This window comes from Erpetoichthys calabaricus, chromosome 15, assembly GCF_900747795.2.
Source record: "Erpetoichthys calabaricus chromosome 15, fErpCal1.3, whole genome shotgun sequence".
In the NCBI taxonomy this organism is placed as follows: domain Eukaryota; kingdom Metazoa; phylum Chordata; class Cladistia; order Polypteriformes; family Polypteridae; genus Erpetoichthys; species Erpetoichthys calabaricus.
The window spans coordinates 4,562,598-4,587,548 of record NC_041408.2 but is presented as its reverse complement, the minus strand read 5'-3'; the positions used below and the strand labels follow the sequence as shown (position 1 = coordinate 4,587,548).

The 24,951-nt window shown below is 36.0% G+C and overlaps 1 protein-coding gene across 1 annotated transcript; it reads left to right on the top strand.

Annotated features, from left to right (window-relative positions):
• The first annotated feature begins 168 nt into the window (after positions 1 to 168).
• Positions 169 to 24,797, top strand: trmt6 (tRNA methyltransferase 6 non-catalytic subunit). The gene is given in 12 exon segments (XM_028820791.2): positions 169 to 856; positions 1,590 to 1,720; positions 3,401 to 3,510; positions 3,614 to 3,705; positions 4,932 to 5,015; positions 6,485 to 6,609; positions 11,607 to 11,947; positions 19,088 to 19,173; positions 21,700 to 21,802; positions 21,892 to 21,946; positions 21,949 to 21,977; positions 24,429 to 24,797. Coding segments are annotated over 12 exon segments (1,428 nt in total). The 5' UTR covers positions 169 to 746; the 3' UTR covers positions 24,591 to 24,797.
• Positions 24,798 to 24,951: the final 154 nt, after the last annotated feature.

Genomic DNA, 24,951 nt, shown 5'->3' with positions numbered 1-24,951 from the left:
CACAAACGCACGCGCGCTTTTCCAGACTTTGTTGCAGATTACCGATACCCGCTTCATTCAGTGTCGCAAAGATATCGATCGTTTGCCACTGCTGATAATTCTGAGCATTTTTTCCTTAAGTATTCTTATTGATAAATGTATTATTTTCTTTAAAACTGTAATGAAAATTCTCTTTGTTTGAGTATTTGTTTTCCTTGACGAATGTTCGTACTTCTCTTGACAGGATTTAAACCTGCCGCTTAGTGGGTTTAATAATTGCATTTTTTATGTAGACTCTGATCAATTTTTATTAGATTCATGACTGGTGAGACCTTTAAGGATTGGTTCCTGAAAATAACGACCCCTCGTAAGTACCCGACATGAGCCTCCTTTACAGCGGAGCGGAGCTGCGGACGTCAGCATCTGGAGTCTATTAGGCTTCATTGATGTTAACCACACATGCGCACTGTTTTCACGCAGGCGTATGCTACAATACATTTTACGACGCTGTCTGATCTGAACTGTGAATGTGTGTTATTTTACAACATTACAGGACATCCCTTGTTTGGATGAAAGGGGTTTCTGAAAATGGATTGATGGGTGCAACGGATAATAAATAATCCTGCCATGCATTCTGTAATCTGCGCTCGATTAACCTTTCTAGTTGTCGCTTCGGAAACAGGAAGTTGAGTAACACGTGGAGGACCCGGTGCTGCTGCTGCAGAGCTTTAAAAAAATCGATTACTACAGAGCGAAAGAAAAAAAGAATGGAGCAGGAGAAAGTCGTGAACAACTCTCAACCCGTTATTAAAGAGTTGGACTATGTCGTGTTAAAGCGAGAAGATATTTATAAAGCAGTGCAAATACAACCAAAGAGGTAGGCGCTGAGAGCGAGCCTGTCCGTGTTTGCCGAACGGCTGTCTGCCAACTGTATTTTTTCTGTAAAAGCAACGATTACATCCTTATACACAAGGACAGCGGTTTTGTCCTTCAGTTATTAATGAACTATGTTGCATACTTTAATGAGTAGTCTTTTACTGTGAACGGTTTCTTATTTTAAGATTTATCAAGTTATATCTATTAATCAGTTCTTGCACGGTTTATTCTTATTCGTATACTTTAATTTACAAGCTCGCTAAAGTTTTGTATTTTTTAGTTTTATTGCACAACTTTTACGGTAATAAGCATGACACGTGCTTCCAATCGTATGCCTGCAGTCCTGTAGTTTTTATTCATCTTTATTTTAATATGAAAATTACAATTACAGTAACAACAAGAAATAGAAAAACTGATGGGGTGCAGTAAGGGATATTACAGCAAAATATTGAAAACTTTACAAATGCTAATAGTTTTTAAAGCGTTGCAGTTCTTTGAAGTTAACATAGTCTTAACATACATTTGAGAAAAGCGCTATATAAATGTAAGTTATTATTATTATCATTATTATTATTTTAACTATATAGTGTGTGGACATCCTGGGGTAGATACTGCTTTTCTTATGGGTCTGCGATGGGGATAATTGGGTTAAGGAAATGTTCTACCATGCCCAAAAAACACTCTTCCAAAGTCTAAAAATCTAATAATATTTAAAAAGGATGTCAATTTTACAGGAAAATCATCTTTGAGAAGCAGTGGCTGTTCCTTGATAACGCTGTGGGACAGCCCTATGGCACCACGTTTGACGTGATTGCAGGAGGAGTCCTTCAAGCACAGAAGCCCCGGCCCGCAGGCAGCCTACAAGGTAATGGGAATGAAGTGATAACACTGAAACAAAGTCTCCAGCTCTATTCCTGGAGGCATTTTCAACATTTTCATTCATACACCGAGTTAAATGTTTTTTTCTTATTTTATTTATTTCCAGTTCTATTTGTTCATCTGCTGCACTTTATGTGGTTCAAAAATTAGAAATTTGAATTCTTTGTCTTCAGATGTGATTTTACTTTTGCAGAGGGTGTGACCATAAATCAAACATTTTCTAGGGATGCGTAGAAAGAGATGAGAATCACATGTCCTAATGTAATTTTCAAGATTATAAAATAAAGAATGGATAGTGGTGTTGGCACCTACCCTTAATTCTGACAATATCAAAAATTTAGCATCTTCTTGGAGTACATTTTCAAATACTTGAGAAAAAGAAAAGGTAGATTGAATATGGTGAGGGTTACAAGTGAAGTGTATTTGAGTTTGCAAATACTGTAAGTCTTGCGTTTAATAGGAATATTTACGTCGTCTTTCTCGATCACCTCAACGGTACTAAGCCATTCAAAAATACTGCATAAACTTTTAATTAAAACTTGCAGTCTGAAGCAATGGTCCATTTTGTGTAGCACACAGAAACCGTGCCATTTTAACTAAAAAAAAAAAAAAAAAAATCTAAAATTACAATAAAGTTGATTTTTTTTTTTTCGTCCCGTGACAATGTCCCTATTAAAAGTGACGGATAAATGTGGGAAAAATCTGCCTGTAGGCACTGAAGAAATTGCTGGGGACCCCCACACATTTTCTCCAGATACTTGAGACCTTGAGACACAGCTTGATATTTTCAAGCTTTTATATTTAGGAAAAAAGAAGTAATGCAGAGTAATTTTAAGATGTATTGAATTTTATTTGCTTAAGTTTGAAGTTGAAATCCTATCTCTATAATTTTAAAATGTTAATCTGATACATGTAATCAGAAAATCCCTTGACTTAGTGCACCTTACTTTATTTTTTTGTTTGTTGTGGAAATGGATTGCAAGTGTTTTAGCTTTCTTTACAGTAAGACTGGAAACATTCATTGCTCATACATAACACACACATTGGTACATAATAATCAGACCTTTGCACTGGTTAACGATTTCAAGATTCACCCGTCTTGTTCTATTGTCACTGTCCACTAAAAGTCTTACTATAAATAAAAATATTTTATAAATATATTATGAATGTGTTTTAAAATCCTGTGAGCTAATGTAGTACATATATTTTAACATACAGCATATGTAGACCGTAGCTGGATGCCCACCCGTGGCACACGAAAGCGTGGCCGCCCAAAACAAACATGACGGCGTTCTTTCAACGAAGACCTACGCGCTATAGACATATCATGGGATGAAGCCGAATCCGCTGCCACTGACCGAATTTGTTGGCGATCTCTTGGCGCCCAATGCGCCACCTGGCGTGGGAGGAACCAAGTCTAAGTCTATGTAGACCATTTATCTGCTGTTGTCTCAATAAACTGTTAAACTTTCATGCACAAGCAAAACAAAATGCAAATAATGTAAGATGCTAGAATAACATTTTTGTTTTCCTTATGAAATATGACTGTTGTCAAAAGAACACTTTAAGTTACAAACTAAATTCTGGAGTGTTTTTGTTTTTTTCTGATTTAATATGTATTTGCTAAAAATAACATACCAACATAACTTTGTCTTAATGTTTTTAGAATCCAAAGAGGCGGGTGTAGATAATAGGAACATCGTGGATGATGGTAGATCTCAGAAATTGACAAGAGACGATATTGAAACATTAAAAGAGCAAGGCTTAAAGGGGCAGGTGAAAAAAAATTTCTTTCTTTCCAATTAAAGAATGCTGTTAAATTGCAATGGTGGCAAAACTAATTTTATTTCTTTTTCTTTTTTTTTTTTTTGTCTTGTAGGATATTGTGCAGCAACTAATTGATAACAGTACAACGTTTAGGGACAAAACAGAGTTTGCACAAGAGAAATATATTAAGAAGAAAAAAAAGAAGTAAGCTGTGATTGAGTTCCAGCATTAACCTATGACTATAATAAGCTGCTAATTAAAGAATACTCCACATAAAAATGTTTTTTATATGTTACTTGACAGCCAAGAAAAAAAAAAAATCGCATTTTCATGAAGAATTGAAAGTTTGATATAGAAGCCAACAGCAAATGTGTAAAAACATCACTTTGGAATCTCAACCTCGTTCGTGTTGTGTCATCTATATAGCAGCTATCCATAACATGCAAAACACTTTTTTTTTTTGGTTAAAATATTTCTGGAATAATTGGTCCATGTCATAAAAACGAAACTTAAGCCCTGCTGAATTGACTTTTTATTTTCTCGCATACAAAGTATAGGGAAAGTATTGGAGTCTGCAAAAAATTTGTTTTAGAGATTTTGATGAATCTCAATGTTTTACACCTCCCTGAGCCCAAAAATACCATTTTTGGAATTGTGTGTGTGTGTGTGTGTGTGTGTGTGTGTGTGTGTGTGTAAATACAATAACTTGTCTATGCTTTCACATAGGTCAACCAAATTTTGCATACACGTATTGGGTACAAAATGTAGATTTCTATAAAGTTTTGAGCTATTTCCACTAACTGGAAGTGGTACTTTACCTTTTATTTATGCTGCTGCAATGTTCGACTTATTCAACTTTTATAATAATTGTTCGATATGTTATTAATTTGATTTGTTGGTTCTTTAATGTACATAATATAAAAATCATTGTCTCACGGTTTACTCCTCAAATATCCATCCCCATATCCCAGTAAATGCAAAAGTCGATGGGAGACCACTCATGATTATTGAATTGAAGACTAGACTCTTGACTAATGAATGAGGGGAGAGGCCTTCAATTTAAAAAGTCAATCCCATGAGTCTAAATACACGTAAAACATGTCTTGATATTTATTAATTTTCCTAATTGTCTGAATCCACTTGGTTATCTTACAGGGATTTACACTTTTGAGGTAGAAATCATTCTTATAAAACACACAAACTCAAATTTATGGCCACTTGTGAAACTAGTACTCAATTTTTTGGATGTGGGAAGAAAGCTGGATTATTCAGGTAAACTACAGTGGGGCAAGATTTCTACACGGTCTCCTGGATTTGTAAGGGAACAGTGTTAAATACCTAATATATTGAGTTTTTTGTTTTTTTTTTAAATTTCAGGTTAATTATTTAGCTATTTAAATAATGTAACCATGTGAAAAACATTTTTGCAGATATGAAAATATTGTAACTATCGTGAAGCCTTCAGGACGGGTCCTGGCTCAGATGTATCATGGAAGAGAGCCTGGAAAAATCTGGTAAGGTACAAACATGAAGAGTGAATTTCAACCTATTTTTGGGCAATAGGTAATTGTTTTGTTTTGGGGAAAATAGTATGTCTTTCTAAAAAAAAAAAAAGTTCTATATCAGATATGATGCTAATTAGGTTAAGCACATAATTCAAAACTAATGGTGACTAAATTAATACTTAATGAACAACTGAATTTTTTTTATTACCTCTTTGCCAACAGCTTATGTATCTTGATTCAGATCTTGAACACTAACATTAAATTCTTCAGTCAGTGACTTGTATACTTGAAAATCAATACCCAATATAAATAATGTTTGCATATTCTATCTTTTTGAGTATTGCTTATGAAAAAAAAATCTTTACTGAAGAGCAGGATAAAAGCTTGATGGCCTCGACCCCGTTCGTGTACTGCACTCATACTAGTATACCTGGATTATATAAAGCTGCCATTTATAATTAAAAAGGAGACATCCAGCATATGCAGTTTCCTACAAAAAAGCTGTGATTTTCATCATTAAAATATTTCAAGCCTATTTTTTTATTACATGGAATGAAATGGAAGAAGCAGTTGCTACTTTCTTTCTAGGTACCTATGTGATTATCTCTGTTGGGCAAAACCCACTGGAGCCATTTTTGCTAAAAATCAATAGTCCTTGTAACATTTTTTTCAGTTTAATAACTGTGCCAAGTTCTACTCTGATATAGTGAATTAATGAGTTTTTATTGCAGACTCTCATCTCAAAATGTAGTACCCATTCCAAAAATGTTCAACTCCTGTTCAGGTGAGCATATATCTGCCAAGCCAATTTGATATGATATATATATATATAATAAATATATATATATATATATATATATATATATATATATATATATATATATATATATATATATATATATATATATATATATATATATATATATATATATATATTTGTTTGTTTGTCAGAAAAAAGTCCAAAATATATCAAAAAGTTTTGGGTCAGCCACCCATATACTGTGCCCTGGCTGCAAATGGGTAATTTGTATGGAGTTCTTAACAGGTTTAAATCCAAAACAGAACTGACTGAAGATGAGAAATAAGGCGGCTTTATAGGCCGAGAAAGGGAGTCCTCTGTGGGGCCGGAACTGGAAGTGACGTCGTCCGTGGGGCCGGAACCATGTGGTATTTCCCATAGATGGTCTGCAGAGGATTGAGAGAGTTCATGCCTATGAAAAGTTATCGCACCTTTGGAAGTTTTCACATTTTACTATTGCACAACATTTAATCACAGTGGATTTAATTTGTCTTTTTGACATTGAAATTTTCACTCTGTGTTTCTAAAGTGATTAGTATATTAGCTTCAACCCCTTTCCTGCATTTATGTATATGATAATTGTTAATTTAAGTAACATTAAAAAAATATTCTAGAACTGTATCTTAATAATGACACACCTTTATGGAAAGTATGTTGTTCACTTTTTTTTTTTTTGCAGTCACCTACGTTATGATACTCTTGGACAAATGCTCACTCTTGGGAACATTCATGCTGGCAATAAAGTGATTGTGTTTGAAACTTGCGCTGGGCTGGTGCTTGGTGCCGTCATGGAGAGATTAGGAGGTATAGTGATCTGGTCATCAAAAGGCCAGTTGCAATTCCTTGTTGTTTGCTTTCAATGATGAGCTAGTAGTCTGCTGCCTGCAAAAGTTGTTAAACCATTGAACAAGAAATTCCGGTATCATAACATTATTAAATTCAATTAATCTAATTCTGAGTAGTTTCCTTTGGCTATCCTGGAAGGAATAACCACAAAAAAAGAAAGAATCTTGGCCAGGTCCATCACAGCCCACACTCGCTTACATTGACACTTAGCCCATTTACGTGCACTTCAATAACCCGATTTATTCATTGCCATGTAAACCCTTATTCCGATAAGAGAAATCAGGTTATTTACCTCTGAGAAACCTGATTACTAGTGATCGATTTCTCCTCAAGTAATCTGATTATGTGGCCATGTAAAACCCTTCGCTGGATTACTGTTAAGGATTTTGTAGTTGGCGCTTGTATTCGCTTTGCGTACACTTCAGCAGCCACATGTAAAAGCATCCACAGAATGTGATTGCCCGAACGTTTGCCACTGGAAATGTATTATTCTTTCTCCTGTCTGGAGTAGTCTGTCTCTGTGTTTCAGAAATCGCTAAATTTATGCTGATGAGCTGAACGTTCACTGCTAAGCTTAGCAAAACGTTCTTGAGCGCCAGTAGGGTAACATGTTGAAATCAGACTGCTTAACACACATACTTTTTTTTTTTTGTGTAATTTAGTAGTGGTGGATTGTTTTGCCAAATGAGAACTCCAGGGGCCTCATGTATAAACGGTGCGTACGCACAGAAATGTTGCATACTCCCGTTTCCACGCTCAAATCGCGATGTATAAAACCTAAACTTGGCGTAAAGCCACGCACATTTCCACGGTAACTCATACCTTGGCGTACGCAATTTCTCTGCTCGGTTTTGCAGACTGGCGGCACCCAGCATCAAAGCAGTGCTACTGTTCCTGCGTGGACACCCTTTCTTTCTTAGTTCCACATTCCTAACGCGGCTTTATAAATACACTGAAACTAACTGCATATTGTTTATTAGTGTAATGCATCTGATTGTAATTAACCTGCAGCAATATAATGGTTCAGGGAATAGCCAAAGTATTCCAAATACCATAACTGCTTTAGCATTGTAACTCACTGCATCTTCTTCATCTTTCAGCTGCTTCCGTTAAGGGTTGCCACAGCAGATCATCTTTTTCCATATTACTCTCACTGTACCACTCGGAGTATTTATATCACTGTATCTGAGTGAGGAATCACAGCAGCAGCTGATCGGAAAGAGAAATATCGGTATACAGCATGAAGCAGACGCAGCCTGAGCCACGGCAAAACGCTTTAGAGACTTCCCAGTACGGACTTCGCAGTTTAGAAAAGGTTTCATCCCAAGAACTCTAAACGCACTCAATCAGTCCATTAAGTGCTCCTTGTAGAACTGTTTACAGTGAGGTAATTGTACTTATAAGTAAACTTGCACTACAGTTATAGGCTAATATTGCACAACCTGTGCCACTTTATAAAGCGCGTATTTACATATGATGACGGTATTCATTTTTAAGATGAAATGCAGCAAAATATGTTGATTATATTATACAGATAAAACTTTAACTTCATTTAAATAATCTGTATTGTTAATAATTAAACATGTGAGGACACGGTGCCGCAGCGCTAGCTAGTTCAGGGATTGTTCCTGCATTGCGTTGTATTCTTGCTGGTGCTGACGCGACACGGGAATGCTAGATGGATAGAATAATTAAACATGTACTACGCAGATATTTCAATGTTCCTTAAAAGTTTTGAAGAATCAGCGTTTTAAGCTTACAGATGGCTTCACGTCTATATAGCTGATTGTGGCGATTGGGTTTTTGGAGAAAGAAAAGTAAGGACAGGAATTGGAGGTTAGTACGTTTGAAAGAGACAGTACTGCTGTGATAAATTATTTCGTTGAAGGTCGCACATGGCGCAGCAAGCCTCTTGCGTGAGATAAGAACAAGCACTGCGCCACCGTGTCCCCATGTTTAATAACATGCTTTCATTCCTATCATCATGAAAAAGACATCACGTATACATCTCAGTATTTTAATTATTCAGAGAGCTGTAATATCACGAATGTAATGGATTATGTGTCCTGTTGGAGAAAGAGAAAGCCCGTTTAAGAAGCAGGTAGTGATTCACACATGTAGAGCACATAGAAGATCAAATACAGAACAAAGCATTTAATGTGCCACTTTAGTTACAATGGGATTTGAAACTAGTAAATTAAACAATTTTAAGATGAAGTTTATGATGTTCTACTTTAATGGCAAAATAAACTACGTGATTAAAGTTGACATTTTGTGCTTTTTTCCCACTGTGTGCCTATTTTTTTTGTCTGTACCCTAATAAGCTTTCATATGACACTCAGACGGTGGGCTACGACTCGCCTTTTAATGGCGACTTTGATATGTGATTTCTTTTTTATTTCGGGCACTGTATGACTTTGTGAATTTGAGCCTTCGAGTTTCTCCGACACTCTGTCACTTGATCAACTTCCTTTTGTTGATTATACCACTGTTTAAACCAACAAATAGTACGTTTTTCCTTTGCCTCCACTTGGTATTCACTGAAATTCTTATGTCCCCCCGTGCTTTTCCCATTGTCTTTTCACAGAAGGCTATTTATATTGATTTGCATATTCAAAGAGGTATAATTCTGGGAGGAGTTGGGGCGGGACAGAAGGCGCGTGCACGTGCGTTACTTTTCACGCTGATCGGGATTTATGTAGTGGAAGAACGTGAAAGTTTGCGTGCGTACAGATTCCTGCATCTGGATTTTTCTGTGCGTACGCACATTCCCGCTTTTGTGCTTACGCCATGTTATAGTGTGAGTTCTACGCACGGCGTTATACATGAGGCCCCAGAAGATTACTTGAATATGTAAATGCGGATTAGTAATAAACCAGGTTTCTGCCCTCCCGGGTTATTGACGCTAACCCAATTTAAGCATGTGCATGTAAATTGATATACCACAGGCATCAGTTGTCAATTAGACTAACAAGCACATCTTGGGGTATATAGGAGAAAAACTGAAACACCTGCAGAAAGCTCCTGTAAGGACAATGTACAGACTCCATATAAACAATGACTTGACATGAGATTTAAAGCCAAGACACTGGATGCATGAAGCCCCAGTGTGATCAACATTAAATTTGCAACCCATTTGATTTTTTTTTTTTTTTTTAGATACAGTAATATTTTCATCTATGTATTATATTTTGGTATCAACTCCATGATAAAGACCCCTACAAAATTAAAAATCAAATACAAATTCTTCTTTCTATTGTAGGTTTCTTGTGTGTAGCTCTCCCATTCATGAACATCCATATTAAAACGTGATTTTTTTCATTCCAAAAATTTTCATGTTTATTGGAAACTCTCTAACTGGGAAATAGATGCGTTAGTGTCTTTCCGTGAGTTTGGCCTATTCAGGTTTACAGTCTGTCTTGCACTCCAGTTTTAATGTTGAGTTTAACATTGAACATAACAACATTAATGTTCTCCAACTCCCTTAATCAAAATCGGGGCCTTGTTAGGGATGGAAGCCTATTATCAAGGGCAAAACAAATGGGAAACAATCCTGGACAGGGTGCCAGTCCATCACCTTATCCACTAATGCACAAATCCACACCTACACTCTCACAAAGTTAGTTTAGATCGAGTTTTTTTTTTTTTTTTTTTTTTAAGTTACTACGTTGTGTTGTTAATGCAATAATTAATGATATTTAGCTGGTTTTATAAAAGGTATGATTTGTTTTCTACACCTACCGTATATACTCTCGTATATGTCGGGTCTTGAAACCCAAAAAATCGATCATAAAATCGGACCCTGACTTGTATGCCCATTTAAAAATGAAACACTTGCATTTTTCTTAATGCATCTTCTTGCCTCCTCCAATCTCCCACCAGTTTCTCAGACACATCGAATTTTGTTGCAGCAGCGCAGTTACCAATTTCTGTCGCCACTTCAATGACTTTTAATTTAAAACAAGCTTCATATTTTCTTCTGATTGAATGCTCCTTTTGTAGATAAGGGATGCTCTTACGATAAAGGTGTATGAGGGAGTGGAGAAAAAAAAAAGAAAAAAAACGTGCAAATGTCGCTTCGGAATAATTTGAGTATTAACTGTGTGGTCACGTAGGCACAATACATAGAAACAAAAGGCCGTGTGCTCCATGGTTACTCTCTCAGGTGGGCGTTCGCATATCATAATCTCTTGGACCAATAGCGTGAGTTTTCCGCATTCGACTTATACGACCGACATTATAAAATACTGGACATTATACAGTAAAATCAAGCCCCAACTTATCCGCGGGAGAACTTAAACGCGAGTATATACGGTACTCATTCCAAAACTATGCAGCAAATGATGTGAAACATGCATATGTACTGAACAGTAGTAAAGTAAATTGTGTATAAGGTAAAGTTATTCAAGTCTTGAAAGAAACTTTTAATTGGTGCAAAGACAGATTTGCCAGGTTATAGTCCTTTACATCTTTTAGTTGGCGCATGCTGTCCAAAAACTTCACCTGCTTTTCCGCTACATCTTTGTGTAATTTATTTTATATACAGTTATCATTTCCATAGTGTCTTCAGTAACTTGATCTTTTATATATTCAAACACAAATGCAAAATTTCTCCACTTGAAGGTTTGATAATTGAAGAACAAAAAGATTTCACAAGAAAACTATTTTGTCCAGCGATGAGAAAAGAAAATAAGCGAAAACTTTATGTGCTTTGATTGTTTATTTTCAGCATATGTGATGTTTATTTACAAAATGTTTTTGTTCATATTGACAAGATTGTTGGTCATATCTCCACCTTGTTGTACAGGTTTACAAGGCAAAATACATAGAAAGATAAGTCGTGTAGAATAAACCATAACTGCACATTGAATAGGTGAATGTTTACAAAATTTAAGAATGTTTTTAATGTGAGAAGGAAGACTAAATTAATGGATATGTCCAATTTTTTTTTCCAGGTTATGGATCAGTAATACAAATGTGTCCTGGTGGGGGACCAGTTAGAGCCGCAACTGATAGTTTTGGATTTCCAGAGCACTTTTATGAAATGCTTCACGAGTTTCCTCTTAGCAAAGTAAATAGCCTCCTAGATGGCAGCCTTGTGTATAGTGTGGAAGAGAAGAGTGAAGCAGAACAAACTAATACTTTGGAGGACTGCATGCAGACAAAGGAGGAAATTCCAGATCAGTGTGACCTGGTCAATGAAAGGAATGATCAGGATGAGGAGCTCATGGAGACCTCTTCCAGGGAAGAACAAGGAAAGCAGAACAAAGGAAGCTCTAACATCCAAGACATTAAAGTAAGAATGCTCTAAGAAATGTCTTTTTAATTGGCTTAAAATTAGAATAATGCAGTACATTTAAGCCTGTCTGTAGCCCATATAATACATTTGTGAAACACCTTTGTTTCTAAAATAAAAACCAAGTGAAGGAGAAGGAGCTGTTGATACTTCATATGTTTTCTTAATCGTTATTGCTTTCAGTTCCTATTGTAGTCATGATGTATTTTATTTCTTCTGGTGGCTCATTTACAGCAGGCATCTTGACACTCAGTAGTTGTCGCTGCTCTTTTTTTTTTTTTTTTGTTCTCCCTTCTGCCATTATACAGTTTATCACTTGGTTTTGCAATCACTTTGCCGTAAACACATGACTAATGGTTACTTGGCCCTGCCTTATTGACTTTCAGTAAAGCTCATTATCTAATGAGCTATAAACATAATATGTTAGACTTGATCATGAATTTTGAACACTTGTGTATTGGAGGATTATCAATAGTTGGTCTTTTGTAGACCATGATTTTATTACAACAAACATTTTTCCTCACGAGTAGAATGGCCACCAGGTTGCCTTAGTATTTTGTAAATAGATTTCCACAGCATATCAGGCTGTAATTGGCATTACTTCTTGATTGACCGTGAGCTTGAGCATCTTATCTGCTTATTATTCAGTTTTCATCTTTTAATCTCTTTCTGTGATGTGCTTGACACTCAGCAATGTTGCTGCTGCTCCTCTTCTTTCTTCCTATTACAATGTTCTTTGTCATGTTAAGTGATGATAAGTTTAATATTTTTTTTATGAATTCTGAACACATTTTGCGCCCTGGGCTATTATCAATAGATAGGCTTGCAGGGACCATGCTTTAATTACAATAAACTTTTTTTTTTTTTTTGCACTCAATTAAGAGGCCACCAGGTTGCCACAACCAAAGTTTTTTGAATTTCCAAAACATAGCAGGCTATATTTAGTATAAATTCTTGCTTTTCTGTGCTTCAACATCTGATTGTAGTCACTTAATCACCTTCTTTGATGTGCTTGACGCAGATGTTGTCCCTCTTTTTCTTTTGGCCATGTCACTTTCTCTGTGACTTTACTGTAATAAAGTCACTTTGCTGAGGTTGCAACTACCTAAAATTTTGTTTTGAATTTCCAGAGCAGATAGGGTCATAAGCTTTTGATTAAGACAAAGATCAGTGTTCTATTTACTGTGGTTTGCAAGTAATCATGTGAGAGAAAGACAGACCCTACAGTAATGTAATATATATTTGTGTGTGTATATATAGGTGTGTGTGTGTATGTATGTATGTATGTATGTAGGAAGGCTATTCATCTTAACAGCGTTAATTCTTCCAGCTAAAGTGAGATGAAGGGTAGACCAACTATGCAAGACTTGCTTATGTTTTTCCATGCAGACAGCAACATTTTTTTGATAAAGAGCTTTGTTTACTTGTGATGATTACCCCTAGGTATTGAAACTGAGCTGCGATAATAAAAGGGAAGGTGTCCAATCTAATATTATGTGCTAGAGAGTTCACTGGAAAGAGCACACTTTTATTCAAATTAATTTTGAGTCCAGAAATCTTTTAAAATTCTACTACTGCTGTTAGGACTGCAGGCACTGCAGTATTTTATGGATCTGATATATATATATGGTTGAAATAGTTTACTGTCAAATAAATGCAAAGAGTACACGACACGTGTTTCGCCCTCATTCTGGGCTCATCAGGTGTACACACTCCACTGCACTCCCTCTCGGGAATCGAACCTCGGACGTCAGCGTCAGAGGCGATGCCCCTTATATATATATATATAATAATATAATATAATATAATATAATATAAAATTATAGTCCCATATCATTTGCATATATTGATATTCTCTGTTCAGGTCCTTCTCTGATGATCTCCTGTATCTCATAAGCATTTGGAAAGTGAAATGCTAGTGGTTCAATGGCAATTGCAAAAAGCCATGGTGACAGGGGGCATCCTTGTCTATTACCAATAAGCATGTGTTTTAATAATGATGTGTGAGTGTATGCAATTTATGTACTGGCCCATCCATTATATTTGTTCAACTAGTAACAACACTGCAGATAACTAGATCTAACCTACAAACAAAATGCCTATAAACAATTGTACAGTAGTATGTAACGGTTGTTAGTGATTTACGTTTTTACAGCTAACATCTCAATAGAACCTGTGTGTTCCCCTAGCATACTAGAGGTAATCGGATGTTCATGCATTTGTGAATGTTGTTCTCCAGCTTGATTTTCTGATTTCTTTTTAATTGACCTACTATAGGAAAAATATTCCTTCTTGAAACATTCTTGTCTAAACTAACACTTGATCTTTTTGTTAATGGTTTTAAAAGGACTAACCGAGCTAGCATCTTGATATTTATGTACGCTAACCGGTGACACTTTAGATTTCACAAATATGAATTTAGTGTTCATTCCCAAGCAGTGTATAGCATAAAGTTATGCAATATCCAGAAATGAATGCAGTATACACCATACAGTATTAAAATGCAGTGATTTTGTTCATAGTAAAATATATAATATGCACACACCAGAAACTCCCCGTACAGAATACAGATTTTGGGGCTGATGCAGATATGTGTGTTTATAACAGTACTACAGCATTTATTTTATACTACATTGCAGTGTTCAGCCATGTGTGCCATTTTGTCCATGTCCATCGCTCCGTATACTCTTTGTATTTTCGGTACCGTATTTATCATTATTTTAAAAGTGGCCAAGCAGGTGGTGTTTGATATAGAGCAGGGGTCTCCAACCTTTTTTTCCCCCCTGAGAGCTACTTTTACAAAATGAAAATGGCAGAGAGCTACTCATGTTTTCTAAAGTTTATTCTTCTAGTTTATTTCAACCCAAACAAACTGAATAAGCTCGTTTTGCCTGAACATTTATAAAATGTTGGGTGTCACCAAGTCACATTTTGCATTAAAACATCACAAAAAAATATTTAGTTCACCTTCAAGTGCATTTTGTATGTCTGTATGCATTTTCTAGTGTATCTCACACTATTGAATTAAAACATGAATGCTGTCAAAACAAAACAATGCAATTCCAAATACACAGATATGACTTACTCATTTGTCATTTTGTTCCATGTCACTGTTTCACTTTATTCACAGGTAAAGTTGCATGTGTGATGTGTTTTTTAGTTAGTCAGATGAATGGCACTGCATGGAGTTAACGAGAGGCAGATGTATGGTGGATTGTAGCCACTTAGGTTCACTCTCATGGAGTCATTTTAAATGTTCGTCTGTCAGTCTTGTTTTGAACTTTGATTTCATGACATTCATGTCAGAAAAGGCAGACTCACAGAGGTATGGAGACCCAAATAAAAGCAGACATTTTCAGAGCTGCTTGGTGATGGTTCTTCGTTAACTGGCTCTACTAAGCTCCAGAAATGCCGAGAATGCTGTTGAGACTTTAACTGTGCATTATTTTGAAGATTTACTAATATAGAATATATAAAATCCAATGTATGTCTGTCCACTTTTCACGAGAGAACTACTTAACAGATTGTTTTTTTCTTTAATTTGCTTGAACGTTCCGGTTGATTTTGCCACTCCTCATTTCGCTATGTATCATAGTTTGCTTGCGGTAACGATTTATTTGCACATATCCGAGATCCACGCAATGGGCCGAGAGGAGGGGAGGCCTTCCACAGTCACTCGCCAGCTTTGGGGCATGTTCCTTAACTCCACTTAGCTAGCAAATGAGAGAACATTTGAATTCAACTAAGCATTACTTAGGTCTTGATGAGTTTGAGTCTGGATATTCTCTTAAGTGTATGCCTCATTGAAAAGATAGATTGCAATTCAGAATGATTGTGGGTCATGATTTTGTGTTAAAAGGATTGTGATATGATTTTTTGGAAAGATTGCCCACCCCTAATTTGACTAATCAAGTTTTCAAATTTATGTAGGATTCATTAACCCTTTGGCGAGCTACAGTAAAACCTCTGGTTACAAACGTTTCAGAACACGTATAGATCGGGTTACTATCATAACGTTTGCCAAAACTTTGCATCTGTTCACAACCACACACTCGGGTGGCGAACAAAAACACTGAAAGCCAGCCAGTTTCCCTTCCGGGTTGTACGCGCCAATGATTTCCGCACATGTTCAGTCTCTCCCTGTACATTGTTCTCAGTCAGACGTGCATGCATTCACTATGAACTCTGTGCTCTATTTCATGTGCTTTTGCATTAATTTTGCAATTAACCATGGCCTCCAAGCAAGTGAAGAGTGGTAGTGTTGGTGAGAAGAAAGGTTCGAAGAAAATTGATATTGAATTAAAAGAAATTATTAACCTCATGCAAGGTTAGTTTTCTTGGTTGTTTATGGTTAGTTTTTGTATAAATTAAAGATTTTTCAAATTTTCATTTTTTTTCCCTGCGCTTAAAACTCATTTAAAAAAAGTGTTTACAGTGAGCGGTTCGTAAGGGTATAGCGTGAACTCTTACAATGTTAGTTTTCTCTGTTGTTCAAGGTTTTCTGTGTTATTTAATGTTTTTACATGTAGTTTACTATTACACTGTGCATTCTATGGTTAACTATTTTTGTGCTTAAAAATCTTTTTTTTTTTTTTTTTTTTTTTTTAAATAATATATTTAAATACAGTTAATCCGTTCCAGATCATACGAACTGTATTTACATACAATCTTATGGGGCAATTAGTTCGGGTTGCAACCAGAGTTTTGGAACGAATTATGGTCGTGACCAGAGGTTCCACTGTACTTGGAAAGGGGTAGCGAGCTACCAGTAGCTCCCGAGCGACATGTTGGAGACCCCTGGTGTAGAGCAACTTTCAGAGTAAAAGCAAAGAAAGCTTATTCCCAATTAAGATGAAGTGTTTACTCTCAATATTCTATATAAGGAACTATTTTCTGCATAAATGTTATTTAAATCAATAAGGAGTTACGAAAGCATATATTTTCATTGCATTCGTAGTCTGAGTCTCGACGACCTGAATTGTGTGGGTGGTTACCTACCAGGTAACGCTTGTGGTTGATCTGCCAATCGGCAAACATCCGCCACGGTGCCCTCTTTCAGTTGCGAGAAGCAGATCATGGAATGTTGCATAGTAACCACCCACACAATTCAGGTCATCGAGACTCAGACTACGAATGCAATGAATGTAATTACTTCGGACCTACAGGCTGTCAAATAAACGAACCACACGCCGTGGCGCAGCATAAAGGGACTTCATCCCTGAGAAGGGAGCAGTAGAATATGTACGCCTGATGAGTCCAAATGAGGGCGAAACACGTGTCGCGTACTCTTTGCATTATTTGACGGTACACTATGATTTTAATATATATAGATACATACAACAAGCATTTTAAGCATCCAAGTTACTGTATACATAGAAGCACATAAAGTGTACATGTCGTTCATCCATTTTTCTTATCCTCGTTTTATGCTTATGGCCTTAAGTGCTGTGCACCTGTCCAGTATTACAGCCTTATTTGCACGAATGGCAGGACATGCTGTTACAGCTACTCTTCTATAAAGACACATATTAGCAACAAAAGTGGTTGGCAGCGGTAAATGATAAGGTTTATTTATTCTCTAAAAGCATGCACTTTAATGGAACATGCAGTGATGGCATTTTCCAGCAATGTAGTAATCATTTCTTGATTTCTCCTCAAAAGTGTTGTAAGACTTAAAGCACAAAACTGAAATTGCTTTCACTCTTTATCAACTAGCAGCAGTAACATGCTGTGCACAGTATGTTGGTACTATTTAAGAGCATTTTGGATCATTTGAGGCTTGAATAGAAAAACCATGTCATTTTGTATCAATTTTTATATGTCCGTTATTGGTGTACCAGGCTAAACTTTGATCTTAACAGCAGACAAATTTGTAAGAAGGGGCAGACATGGCTTTCCTTTCTTAGGAAACTCATGGGGGGGTCTACATAGTGACGCTTATTAAAAGGCCTTTATTGAGTTTTTTGTTACATTTTTCCCTTGTATGTTGGGTTGGCAACCTCTTCGTTAGGAATATAAACCATTTTGAGCTGTATTACAAACACGTTAGAAAGAAGGGCAACTCTATTCTGTGAAGACAGTAGCCACCGTCATCTTTCTAAATTTCAGTTGTTGCCATCAGGCTGCAGATTTTGAGTAACGGATATAAGAACTGTTTTATTTCTAGAGCTATAAGCATTATGAATTCTGTTACTTGTAAGGATACTGCTAAATTCTGAATCATTTTGTTGGCTCTCTAAGGTTATTCATTGTACTAATCTGGAGTGTGTATACTTATGACAGTAAAAGTTATCAATTTTTGTGTCTTTGCTTGTTTTCTTGTAACTTTGTAACAATGCCTTATGTTTTGTTACCTTCCTGTTGCAAACACATTTCCCACCTGGGTATAAAGTATAATATTTATTTGATATTTTCATTCATTTCATCACTTTGAGGCGTAGATATTTGCGATTTCCGTGTAAAAGGAATCAAAGTTATGAAATTGTGGTGTTGCATTTGCTCCTTGGAATCAGTCACACTGTTTCTTAATCTTTAACATTTGTAGTAACTCAAATAGGTTTGAGGCTTAGTGCTTAAGACATTGGATCTTCGTCCAGTTTAACCTTGCTTCTGATTTTGTATGTGACTCTAAGGGAGATGCTTAACCTGCCAGGTCTAAAATTATGAAGAAAAAAAAAAATAACTAAAATGAAGCTGTTGCACTAAGGTGCCTTATCAGCACTTTGGAAAGGTGCTGTTGGAAATAAAGAATGTGTGTGATGGTTATGAATATAAATTATTTTGGCCTTAATTTGCTGCTCTTGTAATTCTGCAAATAACTAAGAAGGAAAGTGGAAGAAGATTTTACTGATTTTAAAATATTGTGCTTAATGCTAAAATAGGAAGCATTTCGGCCCCGCTTCTGTTAACTAGTGACTATTGTTAAGTGTCATGTCAAGACAAATTTCTCTTTGATCTAGCTTCTTTGTAATATCAGATATACTGTGGTTAGAACTCTCGTTTATAATACATTACAGTTACGTATATATTTATACGTTATATTTGTTATTTTTACTTTAACTTCAGTTTAAAGTGCTTTAAATTTAAACTGGCCCTTTTCATTTAATAAGGATGTTGGTGTGTGTTTTTTCTATTTTAAAGGTCCAAGATAAACGAGTGAAACAGGAAGAAAAGCAAAGAAAAGAGAAGATTGCTGCAGCCTTGTTGAGAGAAAAGAATGCTGATGGGTAAATCACTTGATATGTTTATAAAGTCCACATCAAAGTTACAGTATAGCTTACTTATATGATGTGGTGTTTTTAAATTGATCAGCCATTGATTAATTAGGCAAGCTGTTCTTTACAAATCTGTTAATCCGGAAAGTTTGAATTGGTTTGCGTGAAACAAAAAGTTGTGTTTTAGACTGGGATGAATTCTTTTTATCTTGCAATTTAATATATATACCGTATATACTTGTGTTTAGGATCTCCTGTGGATAAGTAGGGCTTGATTTTACTGTATAATTTCCATTATTTTACAGTGTCAGTTGTATAAATCGAATGCGGAAAACTGACACTATTGATACAAGAGATTGATATGCTAAAGCCCACCTGAGGGAATGACTACTGCGCACACAGCCTTTTATTTCTATCTATTGTGCCTGTGTGACCACACGGTAATATCCAAACTATTCCGGAGCAACGTTTACACTGATTTGTTTTGTGTCTCTCATACCCTCATACACCTTTATCATCTACGATGGAGCGTTCAATCGGAAGAAATAGGAAGCTGGTTTTAAATTAAGTCGTTGAAACGGTGAAGGAAATTGGTAACTGCGATGCTGCAAAAAAATTCAATGTGTCTGAGAAACTGGTATGAGATTGGAAGAAGCAAGAAGATGTAAAAAAAAAAAAAAAAAAAAATTGTTGCATTTTTGAGCTGGTTTTATTGGGCTTTGATTTTTATAATCGTGTTTTTTTTTTTTTTTTCGGGTTTCAAGACACAACTTACAAGCGAGTATATATTTTATGGTTCATGTTATTTGCTAATAATCACACTAGTGGACAACACTGAAGTAGCTACTGCTATTTAGCATTCTGTTTTATTTGCACTTCTCTTGTCATTAATTGTTAATATACTAGGCCTGCCATAAAGAAGTGAATTAAAAATAAATGGTTAAGCATTTAAACCCTATGATAACAATCCTAATTTCTTATAAAGAATAAAACTGAATAAAAACCAAATTTAAAAAAAAAAAATTGCCCATAAGAGTAACAGCCTGTGTAAACTTTCGGTACTCGTAAAATTTAAGTGGTTTAATTCTTTAAGTCATGTTCACACCAGTCCCCCTACCCCCCCATCTGACACTGTTAGCTTTCCAATAAAGACATGATATAATGAAACAAGTGTGCTTTTTTTTTTTTTTTTTTAATTCAGTTTTTATTTCTGAGTAACGGCACACTTGTTTCTTTGATTTGTTAGAGACTCAAATGTATGTTTTTATTATATAACTGTAACAATAAAAGCAGCCCACCGCTCAAAGTGCTAAATGCAGGGAGGACCTGGGATCAAAGTGGCAACGTCTCGATTTCGAAGCAACAGTTCTTACCCCTGCACCAACAAAGCTGACATCTGTGCACCAGCCACGTTTCCACTGTGAAACGCACACATGCTTGTAAACGTCTTTACTTTGTATCGATTGATATTTGGGTTTCAGTATTAACACATTGACAGCAACATGTAATTTCTTTTTCTTTGGTTTTATTCTTGAGTAAAATCACACTTGTTTAGTTATACATTTTGTGAAAGTGTTGATTTGATATTTGGACTTAGGCCTTCACACATTACACACATCATGTCAACATTTTGTCTTTATTACTATAACGGGAAAAAAAAATTCTGTTTTAGTTATGGGTTCAGTGTTTCTTAGCTCACAAGAAATGTCATCCTACATTTACACAGATCATTGTAGACATGGAACACCCATGAAATGTATGCATTTCAAATAACAATTTATTTTCTTATACAATTCCAGACACCTCACTCCTAGATAAACGGAGTTTAGCTGCCTCAGTGGGGGATGAGATAGCAGGACTGCCTGCAGCCAACAGACACATTTTCTAAACAGGCACTGTCAGTGTGCAATTAACGCAGTGATAAGGAGGTGAGAGTAAAATTAAGGTGGCCCGGCATTACAAATATTTTCGCAGGCTTCAGGGATTCTAGTGTTAATGGGATAGTTTGTGGAAAACTCCCTATTATCACAAAGTTCTTTACTCTGATTCAGGGAAGTCCATTCATTTATCTTCATTCCTTTGCACTGTTTGAGGATCAGCCTTGTTGAATTGGAGAACAGTTGTTTGTAAAATGTATTTCCCTAGAAGGTCCAACATTTCTTTGAATATTAGCAATATGAAACTGATTGAAGTACATGCTTATGATTAGTATGAATTGACAAGATAAGGCACTTGAGACTATTTTTATTACCACCCACCATTAGAAAATGTATGCTTTTTAAGGGTGTTTAAAGTACAGCGTGAAAAGTCGTGAGCCCAGAGTAACACTTTAAAATGAAGATTTATGATTCATTTTTGAAGTCCTGCTCCTGCATTCAGAAATCAAGGAAAACTCAGATATAATAGATGTTTTTGAAATTCAATACCTACAGTGTTAATATTTTAAATACAAATTTACTGGGGTCTAATGCTAAATTTATGAAGGTGTGTGTTTTTTATTTTATTTTTTTTAAATGATACATTTTTTTTGTTTTCTAGGTTAGTCATTGCCAGCAGATTCCAACCAAGTCCGGTTGTGCTTTCTTTGTTGAAATTTGTGGCCCCATCAAGACCTTTTGTAATTTATTCTCAGCATAAAGAGGTATTATTTGTATTCTTTTTTTTTATATATATATATATAAGTCACTGAGAACTCAGATTTTTAATTTCTTTCTTTGTTTCTTTTCTAAGCCTTTAATAGAATGTTATACTAAACTTCGAGAAAGAGGAGGAGTGATCAGCCTGCGATGTCTGAAACCTGGCTAAGACAATATCAGGTATTTTTCTAAATTCTAAGTAAATATTATGCAGAAGTGGGCTTGATGTTGGAGAATAATGAATTAGTACTGGGCGGTATACCAGTTCATACCGAAAACTGTTTATTATTATGATATCGATTTTTCTTATACCACAACACTGGTTGACATTGCCTAAACAACGTTCAGAACGTGGCGCAGCGGGAAACTCTTTAAGGGGGACCTTTTTCACTGCTACACCGCTAAACACATGCAATGGAGTACATGCGTTAGTGAGGTGTTTGTGCGGGGGCTCTTTTTCACTACTACACCGCTAAACAAGCATACAACGGAGTACATGCGTTAGTGGAGGTATTGCGCGGTGAAAATGGACAGAGAACATTCTGAAACTGAAGCTGTAGCAGATATTAAAGTTGAACATGATGACACAGGAGAACTTTTGCTGGAAAAAGGAGTCACGTCTGTTGTCTGGAGATACTGTGGATTTAAAAGGTCGGATGTGGACCATATGTTCAAATGTGTGAATACTGTTTCTATACTACTGGATAATACTGCAAGCCAAGTTGTACTTGTTTTATTTTTTTCAATACTGTGTAATGTACCTGGGTACCTTGTAATAGTGTGACGACATGTTGACTTTATTCTCGACGTTTCCACTTTAATCTCAACGCTTATGACGAGAATAAAGTCGACATTCTACTTTATTCTCGCCATTTGTTCGAGATTAAAGTCAACATGTTGACTTTATTCTCGTAATTTGTTATTAAAGTAGAACATCGTAAACTAAACTTCATTTTAAAATGAATATTTAATTTACTAGATTTTTCTCAAACCCCGTCATAAGTTATGTAGCACATTAAATACTTTGTGTTGTGTTCCCGGAGACATGTTAATTGCTACATGCTTTTTAAACTGACTTCCTCTTGCACTAAGAGGAGGCAGTGGCAGCACACAGAATACATTAATTTCATGATATTCCTGCACCCTGAACATTTAGAATGCTAAGATAAATACTTGACATAATTGTCATGATGAAATGCATTAAAGCATGTATTAATCATGTGGGGGCATGGTGGCGTGGAGGTTGCACTGCTGCCTCGCAGCAATTGGGTCCCGGGTGTTCCCTGCTTTGAATTTGCATGTTTTTCTGGTGGGTTTACTCGGCATGCTTCAGTTTCCTTTCAAAGTAATGTAGGATGGCAAGTTTTGTTATGCTATATTAACTCTGCTAGTGTATGTGTTGCTCGTATTCACCCTGCGATGTGCTGGCGCCACGTTCAGGATTTCCTCCTGCCTTGCACACAATGCTTGCTGGCATGGGCACAACCCTGAATGGATGGTAATAATTAAACATGTATAACAAAGATTGTTTTTTAAAGTTCTGAAGATTTATGTGAATTGGCAATGGTAAAAAGTGAGCACATTGTTCTTAAAACTAAAAGGTTTAATTTGAACAATTGAAATGCTGACTGAATTTGACCATGTTACAACCTACGGAGGTAGGTTACATCATCGGGATTAACAGAAATGATTTACCAACACTCTATTGATTGATTATTCTGACCCTAAAATGCTGCTGACTTCAACCAGGGAACTCTGGACGGCACAGATATCTATCAGCACGTTCCATTTGTGGAAACAAAAAGCTGGACCTGCTCTATTGAAATGTTAAGGCCTTTAAATGTAAACCTAGGGTACAACTGGGTGGGTCTGACCACATCTTGCTGCTCACCTACAAAAGCCTGTGATTAACAGCAGCACTCTTATAATCCAAGGTTGGGTGTGTTTTGGGGAGTTGTGGTTTGTTATATTATGTATATAATTTTCTTGAGCTTCTATAAAGTTCCCCCCCCCCCCCCCCCCCCCCCCCATTTGGGGCAAATAAAGTGTTTAGCGATGTGTCACTCAATCCAAGTATAAATAAAATGTTACCAAAACAAAAGCCTGCCTATAGGCAGTTTACTTTTGTATTATAATGGAACCTTACTAAATATGAATACCAATTAAAATGGTGTCCCTGATATTTGATTCAGCAGGCTGCACATTGGCATTTCACTAAATTGAATGGGTCCAAAAGAAGGAAAGTTTCATTAGCTCAGGCAGATTTCTCTCAGTTAGTGGCAAACTGGGGAAAAAACTTAACATTCTGCATCGTTGCAGTTTGATGTCCGCAACCTCCAAGGCTCACTGCACTAAAGAATCTGGTAGGGAACAACCTCAGTTTTGTTTAGGTGTCTTTTGAAAACCTGTTTTTACAAAGTCTTTGCTTTAGAAATCATACTGGTATTTAACTTTTAAATACTTCAAATTACTTCAAATTGCATTTTCATGTAATAATTGTATGACAAAGTATATTATGGAAACTTAAACCTATAGTATTTCTCACTGCCATGTTAGAATTTTTTAGCCTAGCTAAAAGTAAATGTTTTTAAATGGCACTTAACATTTTTACTTCTTTGTGGAATCCTGTAGGTTTTGCCTAATAGGACTCACCCTAAATTGCTTATGAGTGGAGGAGGAGGATATATTTTGTCAGGAATAACTGTTGAAATGGATGCAGAAAAACCTTCAGAAACTGAAAAAACTGGAGAACCAGCTGGCAAAAGACTGAAAATTCAACATGCCCAAGACTAATACTGCATCAGTTCTTCTGAAGACTGTGAAGATGGAGCAATGCTTGTTAAGCCCCCAGACTCTCCTGTATGATGAGGTTATTTGTGAGCAGGGACCTCTAATTTCTAAGTACTGTATTCTTTTATTGTGGATACCGTGGCAGGCATGTTTCCTGTAGTAGCAGATGTAAATTATGGTTTTTAAAATAAATGTAGAATATTACATTCACATAGCTCTCAAAATGGTTTAATTAACAAATAACACTCGTTCATATTTCTTTTATTTTATTGTTTGACAGTACATTTAAAAAAAGAGTAAAATTAAGCCATTTCAACCATTTTTACTCAAGCTGCAAAGTAACAGTAGATCAGAAAGAGGTGTG